At 37.7% G+C, this 14,362-nt stretch overlaps 1 protein-coding gene across 1 annotated transcript in view; it reads left to right on the forward strand.

Moving 5' to 3' along the window:
* Positions 1-14,362, forward strand: part of ZNHIT6 (zinc finger HIT-type containing 6) — a 36,176-nt gene that overhangs the window by 20,737 nt on the left and 1,077 nt on the right. The window contains exon 9 of the mRNA XM_042807368.1: positions 10,643-10,767. Coding sequence (XP_042663302.1) covers positions 10,643-10,767 — 125 coding nt within the window. The remainder of the gene's footprint in view (positions 1-10,642; positions 10,768-14,362) is intronic.

The following is a 14,362-nucleotide window of genomic DNA, read 5'->3' on the forward strand; positions in this document are numbered from 1 at the left end:
ATCTAAGAGACAATTAAATAAATCTTAGTGAGGTTAAACTACACAAATGGAATATCTCTTCTACTGGATTCAGTGACGTCTTGCATGAATCTAGCTTAGTTGCCTGTCTTTAATCACATGCATTTAGCTTAATGGAATTAAAATTAATGCTTTCTCAAACATCAGTGTTAGGTCTTTTATATAGTAACTTTCTTCTTTACTTGTTAGTATATTAGAATGGCATGTGAACATTGTTTCAGAATAAGTTGCTGTAGAAGACTTTTGGGGATTTGAATATATCACTAGGCACTGACGGAATATTTAGGTGCTTGGAAAATGCAGTCTGGTTGGCATTAAAAGCTTTGCAAAGCCCACTGCTTTCAGTGGACCATATCCTTCAAGGAGTTGGAGTACAGAGCAATACTAGACTGTCCTGTAGCTTTCCTGTTCTAAAACTGCTACACCGTACAGAGAAACGTACAGAATCAGTTGTAGCATTGTTTTTTATATCAGTAGTACTGGTGCAGCTCATGCTTCAATTACTCAGAAAGCCAAAAATATCAAAAGCATTTTTGTACCATTTCCAACATCAAGGGGCTTCTTGCTCTCTGTGGTGACATTGGCTGGTGCACATGAGAATACTGGCATGTTTGCCACTTAATTCTTGTGGACCACACAATAAGTGTAGGGAAGAAAATCTGTTAAACAAGTATCAGAGGTTCTTCTCTACTAAATGCCATTGCTTTATGGTGGTGAGCACTTATTTTGCTTTAACTGATCCAATGCAGTTGCTTCCCAGAAGGCTGGATGATGTTAGTAATTTTGGAGCACTTCCCTGTCTCAAGATCAGCTGGCAGAAATGAGAGTTATTTCCTTGGATGACTTGAGTTCTGTGCTCAAAGAGAATTTTCTTTTGTAGTCTATTGTTTTTAAATAACTAAGGGTTAGATCACATTAATAGGTCACAGTAGTCACGGTAATAGATTTAGGAAGATGAAGTAAGTTTTTTGCTTTAGTGTATGTGAATATGCCAACAGACTTTTAGAAAATCATCTTGGAATTCAAAGAATAATATAAATGTAATGGAACCAAATCTTTTTAAATGTAGTATTTATATTGGATTATTTATTTTCCTGTCACTAAAGATGTCTGATAGATATCTGTTTTGTCAGTGACTTTAAGATTATCACAAGCTTTTATATTTGACATTGCAGATAGCCTCAAATACTGATAGTTTTCCTTAATTTTTCATCCTGTCTTCCTACAGCACTTCCTTCTGCATTATCATTTGTGAATACCTTAATGTAAAACCAACAGAGCTCATAGTCTTTGCTTTCTGCTTTTCATACACGACTCAGTTGCTTTAAGAAGCTACTGCTATTAGTGTGGTGGACGGATCAGTTGTTTTTATCATCATATTATGACCTCATTTCAAAAATAATACTTCATCTAGCAAAACAAATGTGCTAGAATTGACACGTTACAAGCATTATTTTATCCCCTGCATTTTCTGAAAACGTTGAAAAGTGTGGGCTGGTTTATTTATCTAGTCTTTCTTAGGAAGCAATTTCTTTTTACATTTGTGTAGTACGTGGTATACATGACACAGGAATTAAGAATACAAATCCCTGGTTGAACTGCTGGCCTTGGCATGAGTTGGAACAGACCCCAAGCTGGCTTTAACCTATGCCAGCAGAAGATTGACAGTAGAATTCATTACTCCTCTCTAGCTCACAGCAGCTGGCACAAAAGCAGCTCTGCCAGCTTTACAAAAGTGGGGAGCTAGCTTACAATAGTCATTCTTCACTGCACAACTGTAGTCAGGCTCTGGCGACTTTGTAATGTTCAAGAGGAAACAGAATTTGGTCTGTAGTCTGTTTCTTAAACACAGCGCTCCTGTGTATTAATACTCACTGCTGGTTTTTCCCAGTGTTGGGTTTGGTTTTGTGGGGTTTTTTAATTAAAACTTCAGCTCTTCTTACTGCATACTTTGTTACGTTTTCTAGTAGGTCATCTCAAGTTTTCTAGTTATGTTACTGCAGCCATTCCAGTGTCATTTTTCACATGGTTCTTTATCTGAACATCAGTCTCTGCTGACAAAAGTGATGCAGAGGAACAGATGCCAGGATACACAACTTTTACTGTGAAAAACAGTCACTTTTGCTTCCTATCTGCTTACGTTTTTCATTGAAATCCTGCATTACACAACAGAGATGGGAAGCAGAAAACTAGTCATTGCTGAGTATAAGTAGTATGTATGGTCTGAATCTGTAGCCTGCATAGCTAAACTTTTATGTCCAACTACAATTACTTGACCTTTGAGAAGATTTTTGGGATGATTCCAAAAGAAACCAGAATTTGTCCGTCTTACTATCTTGAGCAATCATTCATTTTTTTTCTTGAAAGGGATTCCTTTATGAACCAGTAGGCGCCTGTTTTTTAAAGTAACAATCCAGTGTTTTGTAACCCATGCTGAATTCTTTTGGATGAACTGTTTTGTAATTAATGGTGTTGCATTAGGGTTTCTGGAGTGTCCCAGCTAGAGAGTCACTGACTGAGACATCTATTACACAAAGATTTATTTGAAATTATAGCCTCCTCTCCAAAATTCTGCTGTCTGTATTGCAACAAGTTAGATCCGGACCACTTACGGAGGAGGAATATGTGTGTAAGTAAAGAGGTGGAGGATGAGATAACAATAAAAATGTTAATGTTAGTCTTGGCTTCAGCCAGTGGTTTGTCCTGTCTAGTCATCTAGTGGTGTTTTGTGAGCACCACAGGCAGACCTGAAGACCTTCAGACCCTTCGTGCTTGCAAAGCAGGTAGACAGACCCCAGATTCTAAAACATGAAGAAAACTGTACAGATCTTCTTTTCTGCATTATAACTGGGATTTGAAGCATGGGAGCAGCATATCTAGCATGTGCACAGGCAGATTTTATCTCCTCTCTCTGGGGAAATACACATCTAGGAAAGGCTGTTTCAAGAACAAATGTTGCAGTTTGCTCGAGCCCAACATCGCTACTAGGGAGCAGAGAGGAACTTGATTATATGTATGTACTATATAACATATGAATGGTATGGAAAATGCCTTCCTGGAAGTCCATGTAATGTGAAGCAGGCACATATAAGGCAGACTTGAAGGCAAGAAGATAGGCCATGAAGTCCCTGTTGAATAATCTGTTGCCCTTTGACTGAGAGAAAGAGCTGGTAAAGATGTTCTGTAGAGCAGAAATCGTGTTCAAACCATTTGTCCTATTCTGGTCTAGCATAAGTGTTATGAGGCATATCGAGAGGTTTAATTCAACTGTATCTGCCTGGGTTGCCTTTAAAATATTTTTCTGGAGGAAGAAGATGATTTGCAGCTATTTTCTTGGAAGAAAAAAACACAGTGAAATGCTGACTTAAAAGTTAATTGCGTTTTTCAATTTTGGGGACCAGGCAGAATGGGGAGGCTGGAGTAAGAGGCTTCTAGGAACAGAGCTTCTAGGAACAGAGGTGCAAACTTGTTTGCAGGTGGTTGAAGTGATAGGCTGAACTTGGAAACTGCAGTGCTGTGAAACATGGCAGCGTAGCCATACGCTTTCACCAGGGTGGAGTAGAGGAGAACCTCTTCATGTTCCAGGAAGGAGAAAACCTGTTATTTATTCCTGATGCTGCCAAAGGGGAATCCCTCTGTTTTTTTCTCTTCCTGGACGGAAGTGAGCAAGGACTGATTGTTTCAACCTTGCCAAGGAGGGAATTGACCTTCCTCCTTGTTTGCCAAAAAAATAATTATTTTTCTTTATTTCATAGCTTTTCCTTTTTATTGTAAAACATTAGTAACCCCTTAATGGAAGGCTTATGGCACTGATTCTCATGCAAATAAGTACATATTTATGGATATATTTCCACCATTTAGTGCAGAGTGTTAGAGGTATTCAGGCTATCTCCATATGAGCTAAATTTGGAAGTTAGAATTTGCTGTCTAGGGATCCGAAATTACAGCAGTATCAAGTCTTCCTGTTCTTGAAGTGGAGGTTCATTAGCTTAACCCAAGATTTATAAAAAAGTATTGCCAGTTTACAAGGTCTGATTTCTCCTCAGTTTTATATTTGTTTATTTTATCAGTGCACTGCTTGCTTATGGTAATTTGTCAAATGAGATTTGTCCTATTACTTTTCTGAACTTGATGTATTAAGAGTTTTTCATTTCATCTTTTGGTATTCCTTAGCACACCCCCCACCTCTAGTAATGTTTCATGAGGCTGTGTAACAGACTACTCTAATTAGACTTATGACATTCACTTTTTCTCCGTGATCATGCAAGTATTTTATTAACTGTACAAGTTACATATTTTGACTTCTCTGCATTTTTGGGGAACCACCCACAGCTTTCACTTGTACTAAAGATGCCACTAATATCTTTTCAGTTTTCGAAACTTTAGGCATTCATTTTCAGTAGTCAACCCACTCTCTTTTTAATAACTTTTCCCTTGTGAAATTTCATATTCCCTTTAGGCCTTCTGGCTATCATTAACTCATTAGACTGTTTTGTTTCTTTATCTCAGTCATATAGTAACCTTACATGATCGTGGTATACCCTTTTTCAGTAAGTCTGCTCTGTAACACTTAAAGATTTGTAATCCTTGAGCTTTTGAGCAGTTTGTAAAGCAGCCTGGCTTGGCAAAGTAAGTAAATTCCTGTATGTGTAAAGGACTGTTGCCCTAATGCACTTGAATTATAGCCTCTTGACTCACTGCTGGATTTTGTTACTTCTTTTCATTATGTCTTATGAGATGGGGAAAGTATTTGTTTTCTTGAAATTTAGTATCCCTTTACTTCTGTATTCTTTGAACCAAATTCTACCAAATCCAAGAAACTGACATTTGCTAATTTCACATTTTCCTTCTGTTCTGTTGTACTTTCTCTCATAACTAAAAGATGCAGAATGCTTTGTACTTCAGTTAATCTTTAGATCATTACTGTGCATCCTGAATGCTTTTATTACATCACTCTTAATGATCAGTCCGCTAAATTGTTGGAGCAGATGCCTTATCTGCTTTATGGGTTTTGCCATCAATTGATATATTTTTCCATGATTGTCATCAAACAACTTTTACTGTGTTTTTCTCTTTGTGCAATTGCCTCATTCTCAAGAGGTTTAAACAAGGACAGCCTTTGTACTTCTACAGTGACATACCTGTAGTCGTATTTTGCTTATCTCTTCTCTCCATTAACTGTTTTGTATATTTTCTAGAGTAAAAGTGAACAAATCATTAAATCTTTCTGGACATGTACTGCTGTGACAAATAATATTGGACAATTGGTATTCCTGCTGTCTTTATCTGGGAATTACTTCTTTTTCTTTCAGGATGTTTTAGCTTCCTGAAATACATTTGTAAGAAGACTTTTTTGTGGTGGGGTTTTTCTTGTTGGTTTTGTTTGTTTTTGCTTTTGCTTTTTTTTTTTTTTCCTGTTTTACACTTTAGTTTTCAGCAGTTCTTAGATTTCCCTAGGGGAGGGGCCTCTTATGGCCCATAAAAAAGCGGAGACTGCAGATTATTACAGCTTGTCTTAATACAGTCTTGGTTTGAGGATGATCTATGGTCGAAATATGGCAAGGACAAGGAAGAGCTTCATGGTTTTTTTTGTTATTTGGAAGTGCCTTTATGTATTCTGTGTGCGTAGGTATAGTTAGGAGATGGTGGTATGTCTGAGATGCTTTCCTGGTATGTTGGCATCTTTTCTTCCCGTGCTTTTTTAGTTGGCTCCTGGCAGGACTTGTGGGCCGAATGGTTAGTAAGAGAAGGCTTCTTGTCCTAATTTTCCTTTTTTTCAGACAAATGACATCTGTGACAAAAGTATCACTTAAAATGGGGATCTGACTTGAAAAGGGATTGGCCAGGCATCTGTTCTGTTACTGGTATAGGTTGAGCTATGTAGGTATCGGCAGTATGGAGGAAAGGTTAGTGAACATTTGTTGAGGCAAATTATGGAAGTCCTAGACTGGGAGAAAAAACATAGACCAGTAGTGGAAGGAGAAGCTATCAGGTTTTAAAATATTTGCTTAAACTGTAGTATAATTTTTTTTCATTTGAAAATATTAACTTGGACTTGGTTCCTGCCCCCCTTCCTTAAGAGTGTTCAAGCAGAGTCATCTTTCATATTGTTCAGCTGTTGATAAGATTTAATTACAAAGGAAGTGTTATGGCAAGTAATTTCCTTTTTTTGTTTCTAATGTCTCTGTTTTTTTGCTCATTGAATTTTCTAGTTCTTTGTCACACAGAGACTAACAAAATTCACTATGTTTCAGGTTTTTAGAATGTCAGAATTCTAGTGACAAGTTAAATATAAAAATTGTGGATTATTTCAATACGTTGTGTTTACTTTCTGCCATATAAATTTCCTTTCATGCCTAATTCAAGAGTGCATTTCACTACTTCCATGTTCACCAAATCATAACCACACGAAGAGGTTATTCACCACTTAGGAATGAAAGTCCATCTGTTAGTTATTATCTTTGCTGTGCTGCAGCACTTCAGAAGAATGCTTGGGAGAGGCTTTAAATGCTGTACCCAGTCTTTGCTCTCTTCTAGGCAAAAGCAGATACCTAGGAAATGCTACCCTCCTTTGATGGGGGGGAAAAAAAAAAACCTCTTCGTTCTTCCCGTAAGTTAGCAGAAGTTTGACTGTGGACTTTTAGAATTAGGCCTAAAATAGATAGCATGATATATTGTGTCTGAATTATGCCAAGTAAATACCTCGATGTTTCCACACAGTTCTAGGAAGAAAAATCATCTTTGTTTAAAATATACGTAAGAGTTTTCGTTGATCTCTCTCACAGGAAAATTATGAATGTCATTACACAAATACGCATTTTAGTAATATTTACAATTACTTGGATGGTTAAAACTTGTTTGTTCTCTTTTCAGTAACTAGAAGACTAAACTAAAGACATAACATGTTGACCATTTATCTGTAATTCCAGATTGCAGATTTTTCTTTATTATTATTAAAATCAAAGTTCCTGTAGATGACATTCAGGAAAACCTGATCAGCAGGGAATTTCCTGCTGTCTGAATTCGTGGAGACAAGTTACGCCACTGTGATGATAGCCACAGGCTCCATTTGAGGGGAGCTTGTTGTGATGCAGTGACCTAATACGGCATTCCTGCCTGTGGGAGACAGATTAGGAGACTGAATTGTTGAATTCCTGGAAGGTGGTGGAATAACTGTAGATAGTGAAACTATCCTTTGCAGAAACTCATAGATGCTATCAGAAATGCAGAGCCACATTAATTTCAGTGTTCTGTGAAAGGTAACAAAGCCATTCGTGTAAAGCAAATGTAACAGTTTATATGGGAACTAATGTGGGATTGCTGAATCTTGTTAAATTTTCTCAATTGTCACAATTTTTTATGGCTTTTAAACTGCCTGCTGGCAGGCAAATTTTATTTCAATTTTGTCCTTTAAAAAGCAGTTATTGTTATTTCATTCCAGCTAAAATCAAAAGCTGTTGCCTGCCAAGATTGTCTCTTTGTGGTCTTTATAAATGGAGTCATCTTACTAAGAAGAAATCCAGGCCTATTTCTTGCTTCGTGACATGGGCATAAAGCCTTGCTTGGGGCAAGAAAATAATCAGGAGTGTGTGTTATTAAATGGCATATGTTGGACAAGGGGGCTGAGGGAATGTATGGAAGGGAGAGAGAAAATATGTGGGAAGTAAATAACAGGTAGGAAAGAAAATTGAGAAGGAAAGGTGCAAAGAGAGGTCCCTCTGAATACACGGATGGAGAAGCCGTAACACAGACAATTTGTGTGAACTGAGCAGTGGGAGAAAAGAGAAAGCAGAGGAAGGGTTTAAAAGATGTGAAGATGGGGTGTTAAGGCAGTGGCTCTGTCAGGGCAGTCAGTTCGTTTGGAGCCAGGCTCATCTTCAGATCCATCCTGTCATGAAGGGCTGAAGGAGCTTGATTAGAATAACAGTCTCAGTTAAGTTGGTTCCTGCAACTGGCCCTGGAGCGTGGAAGAGTCTGAGTGAAAGGACAGATTTAACGCTGGTTGTCATTCATTTTACTGTCTTGTCACTTGAAATGCACAATGAAGGAAGGGCCTGAAGAAGGTTGCAGTTTGCTGTGGTTCTTACTGAGCAGATACACAGTCCCAGTGTTAAGGAACAAGTAGGTAAAAAATAGTAATAAAAGAATATCTGGTAATATCTGATTACCAGGTTCTCCCTGCTCTATCTCCTACCTGTGGTGAGACCACTTCCCTGGTAATTCATGGGAGAATCTGCATTCCAGTGTTACCCTGCAAGCTCAGCTCATCCTGGTGAATAATCCAGATGAGTAATTTTCCAAACAAGGCTAGTCTTTTCATAAGTAAAAATTTAAACTGTGTGTGTACATACACTGCTAGAACAGCTTTACAGGGTAGTCTTCTTTTGCCCATAAGTCTGTGTTGTTCACCTGCTGATGTATGACTCTGTTCTAGTTCTGGGATAAAATTGGGAAGGTTTTTATCATGACAAAGTCTTTCAGAGAGAACTTGAAAAATTGGTCTTGATCGGGAGCCATCCAGTATTAGACTTTGGAACTGAGTGACAAGTATTAGTTTTCTTTTGAAAACTTTTAAGCAAACAGAGTCAAGGAAGAGGTTGGCAGGTGGATTAGCAGAAAACCTCAGCTTGCATTTGTGTATAAAGTAGGGAATGTGGTAGACTGAGATCTTTTGGATAGCACAGACAGTAACGGCAAAGTTTAAAAAAGAGAAGCATTAAGCTCCTTTGTTATATACTCCCTGAAGTTTACAGCCCACATTACACACTAAAAATTTAACTGGTTTCTCTGTCACTAATAAAATTTACTTAAAAAAAAAAAAAAAAAGATAAAGCTCTGAGTCGGTGATCTAACACTTTGGTAATTTACTATCATAAAACAGTTTTAAGTACAAATGTTTTATCTTATGCCAAGCTGGACACTAAAGATGTTTTGTCTAAAACATGAGATAATGGAAAGTGTATTGTGGCATGTGAATTACTTTAGCCTCTTGGTGGTAAATGTTTGCTTAACCAGAAAAGAATGTGTTGAGGTCCTTGCCAAATGAAAGGTATTGCTATATTTTGCATTTAGAGTATTGTAAATAAAGCAGTAAATATGTTTCTGTTCATGTGTGCTAATCCACAAGTTATGAATACATTCATTCAATAAGAAATGTAATGTACTGTTATCCCTTTTAAAGGGTTTCAGTAAGAAGAGGTCATAATTACTTTGGGTTGAGAGAAACATGAAACCAAATATTTTCATGATGATTGAAGTTGAATATGAGAGAAATAGTTTTTGCTCAAACTTAACTTTCCCTTAAATCCCAAGAACTTGAATCCTGTTTTACCTTCAGTATTATTCTTGTGTGCTGACTTCTCTGATGTACTGTTCTTAATCACACGTTACTGTAAATCATAAAGTATATAATTTCCTTCACCCATCCAGTGTTGTTCTTGGCAGAAGAAAACCCAACTGCATAACATGTTAATGATCAGAGCAGCTATGGGAAATACTCCACTTATTGCCTACATTGTATTTTGGCTTTGAACTTCATTTGCCTTTAACTGATACAATATCTTAGTAGTAATTTAATAATGCTGATTACAGAAAGAATTGCATAACTCGGATTGCAGTGTAATAATACCAGAGCATCTGTTGGATGCCATAGTTATAGCAAGTGAAAGCAACAGGGTTTCTCTTTCAGAGGGCTCTGAAATATCCCTTCCTTTCTCCAGAATCCCATGTCCAGGTTTCCAGTTAGAGAGTTGGGAGAGAATATTACAGTTCTAGGAAATTGTGGAGAAGATGCTCGGTTTGTTTTTATTACTGTGGCATCATTTGCTACTTCCCTGGCTTCACCCTCAGGTGTGAAGAGCCCTCTTCTGGGAAAGGACTGCACACTCATGTCATGCGCCTCTTTTAGCACATGTCTATGTGGGGTTTTGTACAGGTAGTTTCTTGCAGATAGTGCAGTTAGCAGAGATTTGCTTAGGCATAAATGGGGATGTTGCACCATCTTTTAGAAATTATTGCCCCAATGCTCTTAGTATCATAGCCCTTACTTCTACAAAGACAGAGCTCTAAGTGATTTCAGTATACCTTCACTTTAGTAGTTGTTCAGATATGCTTTTTATTTCATCTTCCCAGTATTTCACTGATAATTCATAAGCAAATGTGATAAATAAGGTGCACTACTAACCATGTAAATTAAACCTGTAATGTTAAATCCCATAAATAGAACATTAAGTCTCATGTTTAATTTAGAATCTGATATATATCCTGAAATATATCCATTTTGATAACCCTAAGTCCATATCCAATTTTGGTAAAGATACTTATTAAGAACTCATAGAACATTTCAGCCCTTAGAGAAATTTTACTTTGATTCTTTTGTTCTTATACTTAGATGTTAGGAGCGTTTAGAAAAAGTTACGTAGTTGAATAGTAAGACTGGATATGTAATCTCAATCATAAAATAGTTCTTCTGAACATGATATAATCTGAAAATCCTGTGAACTGCTGGAAAGGCATTTGTTTTTTTGGTGGTTTTGGGGTTGGTTGGTTGGGTTTTTTTCCAAAAGTGTACATTATGTCCTTGGTAGTATTAAAATCCAAAATAAACTTCCCCGTTATTTTTAAGGTACAATGAACTGGATGCCAGTAGAAGCCTCCTAGACAATTTGAAAGGCAAAGTAATAATTGAGTATCCAACGTTATTTGTGGTCTTGAAAACACTGAAGAATGACATGGTGGTTCTTGGCCAAGGTAAGCATATATTTATTTCCTGTTATGCTACACTTAGCTATTTTAGTTAAATAAACAATAGTTAAGGATACACCTATTAATAATACCAGGAATGTGCAGTATGTCTTGTATTTCCCTCTGAATCTAAAAGATTGCTATAAAAAAGCTGTTATGAATGTTCTGTCTTAAATCTGCTGGCTGATGGCTTACATCCATAAGCTGTATTGTATGCATTTTTCCTAACTTTATTTACTGGTGCTTGATTCTTTTTTTTTTTTTTTTTTTAATACGTATTTTTAGCCACTAAGATAAAACAACTCTTCAGACCTGTGCTAAATTTTGTATGTGGCAAAGTTGTTTGGAGCTGGTTATTTCTAAAAAGCCAAGCTGTCTGGGGAAGATGGGTTTTAAGCAAGCCTGCTCATCATAAAAGGAATCATTCCCCATTATTTTCCAGCATAACTCCTAACATTGGAGAAATAATTCTGAATTACAGGGTAGTTATTAGAAATCATAATGGCAAAGTAGCTCTGTGTGTGTGTGTGTGTGTGTGAAAAGCACAATGTTACCTTTCAGAAAGTACTTAGTTAAAAGAAGACTTTAATCTTGGAGTTAACTTAGAGAAGAGTCCAGGTCTAGGAAAAACTTACATTTTAGTTTTTAAGTTAATTTCCATCTCTCTCCCCAGTATAAAGGCTTTGTGTCCCAGCTTCACTTTCTGCAGCTGCTGATAGAGGTAATCAGTTCCTTTGTCTCTTAGTCCCCCAGCTAGTTACCTCAGTTATCAAATTCCATACTTTTCAGTGATGGGCCAGTCCGTAACTTTTACAGATTTCTGAGGAAAAGCTTTGAAGTATGTCTGCAAAGGCTATTTCTCTGTGGCAGCTCAATCATGGCTCTATAGGTATATAATTTGACTCGATAAATATGAGACTGTGAATATTGTACCAGTGATATCAAACTTCCATGGATCTTGGCTTTTTTGGCCAGATGACCCTAAGTGATCCTTTGGAACAATCTGTTCTCAAAGAAATGGCATACAAATATTTCTTGTGCAATGTACTGCAAGAGGTCTGAGACCAAGACACCATGCCAGGGAATGAGTCTTGTCTGAGCAACTGGGTCCAATGATACTCACCCTAGATAGGTATATGTGCGTACATATACTAGAGCTCAAAGAAACTAGATACTTCCAGTTTATCCATTATTTCTTGATCTAAGACCCTTGCTTTTCAGCAGTCAGTGCTACCTCTATGATATAGATATCAGGGAGGAATTACAATTGATTGACTCAACCGTAATCTGAATAGGGTGGTTGTCATTGTCTCCTGAGCTAGTAGGGAGGTTGTTCTTTGAAGGCTATCGTTTCAAATAAGTATTGATTGTCCAAGTATATGTTGAGGTTGTGCTGCCACAGCAACTAGCTGAATCTGTAAAAGGCAGAGTAGAAGGGCAAAGGGAAGAGAGAGATGGAAATAGCTGGGAAGTGCCGACAGCTCTGTCACAGGGCAGTGCAAGTGCATGTCTTCAAGACAGTGACCTTGCTGTTCTGCAGGGATCATTCATTTAGCAGTCATCCCTGAAGTTGGTATTCAGGGAACACTAGCAGCTATTTTATGTTTTGGGAACCATTAATTTTCTTAATACTTTTTTTTTTAACTGTTTCTATAGATTCCTTAAAAATCAAGTGTATAGCTCCCTGTTGAGGTGTCTTCTTGCGTACAACATAGCAAAAGATTATAGCTAATGAGAAAAAAAAAAGTGATTTTCACAACTTCTCTCATAAATTATTTTTGTACGTCTTCTTCGTTAACATATTAACACTTAATTTTAGCCTTGAGTTTGGTTTGAACCCTGTGTTCATGGGGCTTTTTCTGTTAAGAGTGGAAGCCTGCCACAATAACCCTGGATTCTTTCAGGAAAAGCATGAATATAAAAGTAGGAGTGCTTTTTTGTTGTGGTTATTCCAGGTGAAGACAAAATACCACTTTTGTTGAAGTGTGGCACAATCACATATTCCTCTGTTGTGTGTTATCTTTACAGAATAAAGGAGCAAAACCAGTATTTAGTTTGCTTTACCAGTTGCATTCACAGATAATTGCTAAGAGTGGAAATCTTGGGTTCACCTCCAGACTCTCCAGGGAGAAGTCTGTTGTAATCAGAGAGGTGCTTGAGCCCACTCCCATCTCCCAAGAGGTGACCTTTCTGCTGTGGCACTTTGTGTGTTACTTGCAGTCTGGTTTCTCTGACAGGTATTGCTATTTCTATCAGTTGCGCACTCCTCCTGAGCGATCTGTCTCTGCCAATACTGCCTTTCATTCCTGCCTTCCCTTCTCCACGGGCACCCGGAGGGACACTTGTCTTGGAGCACCTGTCGGGCTGATGCTGACCTCCCCGTGGCGTTCCAGGCAAACAGCTGCCGCACCAGTGGGTGGGTGTCTGGCAGGGTGTCTGCCGGAGCCCCGACTCCCACAGCCCCCCAGGGTCTGTTTTCAAAGGGCCCGGGTTAGAACAAGAAGAAACAAAGTCCTGTGGGAATTTAACTGCTAAAATGATGTTTCTTTACGGAGCAATCTCCAGTCTACCCCCTTCCCCAGGAAGAACAGAAGCAAGTTTTTCGTAGCCACAGCAACAGGCACATGCTGAAGAAAGATCCCCCTGTGATTCAAGCTACTACCCTCAAAGACTGGGGGAGAGCTAGAGCTAGACACCTTCAAAGAGAGACTGCTAGAATTCATGAAGACAAAGCCTATATCTCCTGTCTTTGTTCTCAGAGATGACTGAATATTTTGGCTGAAACTTTCAAAAAAAAAAAAATAGGAAAATATGGATTGAAGAAGGAAACTAGCACTGACAAATTTAAACCCAGAGTTTAAATTTTACATTGCAAGTAAACTGCAGTTTTATGGTGGGAAGAACAGGGCAATCTTAATTTATAGGGAACACTATCAACACCATAAAAATACCTTATTTTGAGTGAAGACAATTTAGAATTCCTGTTAAATAAAACTTACTGTAACAGACTAAACTAAAGCTAAAATTTGTCTGTTGAGCTTCATTATGAGTCAGAAGATTGCCACATTCTTTTATGTGATGTTTTGATGCTTGACTTGGTCATAGCAAAAACTACAGGTGCTCTGATTTCAGCGTACAAGGTCAGTCATGGCTGAAGATAGTAGGGGATTATAGAAGTTTTCACAGGACTTAGGGGCAAAAACAATCCTTACTTTGTGCATTACTCAGTACATATCTGGCATATAAATGTTAATTGATTATACACTAGATTTAATGTAGACAAAATGTGACCTCCAATGTTTCTGGGTGAAATGCTTCTATTTTCTTGAACAAATTCCATTGAAACTGTACAGGTGCACACTGTGTCCTATATATTATCTGCGTTTGCCAGCTGTAGAACTTAATCTTGATAAGACAGTAACTATATTTCTTCAGCTACCTTTCTGTAACATTTCCTTAATGAAGCATCTGACACTAAATGCTCAAAAAATTCTTTAAATTCATAGTTGGATCAAATACTGAAAATAACAATGAGAGCAGAGTGTGTGTGAATCATGGGCCAACTTTGCTGTAGTTTATTTTTGTGCTGCTTGAGTGCCAC

This window comes from Tyto alba, unplaced genomic scaffold, assembly GCF_018691265.1.
Source record: "Tyto alba isolate M040663 unplaced genomic scaffold, T.alba_DEE_v4.0 Super-Scaffold_1000006, whole genome shotgun sequence".
NCBI lineage: Eukaryota > Metazoa > Chordata > Aves > Strigiformes > Tytonidae > Tyto > Tyto alba.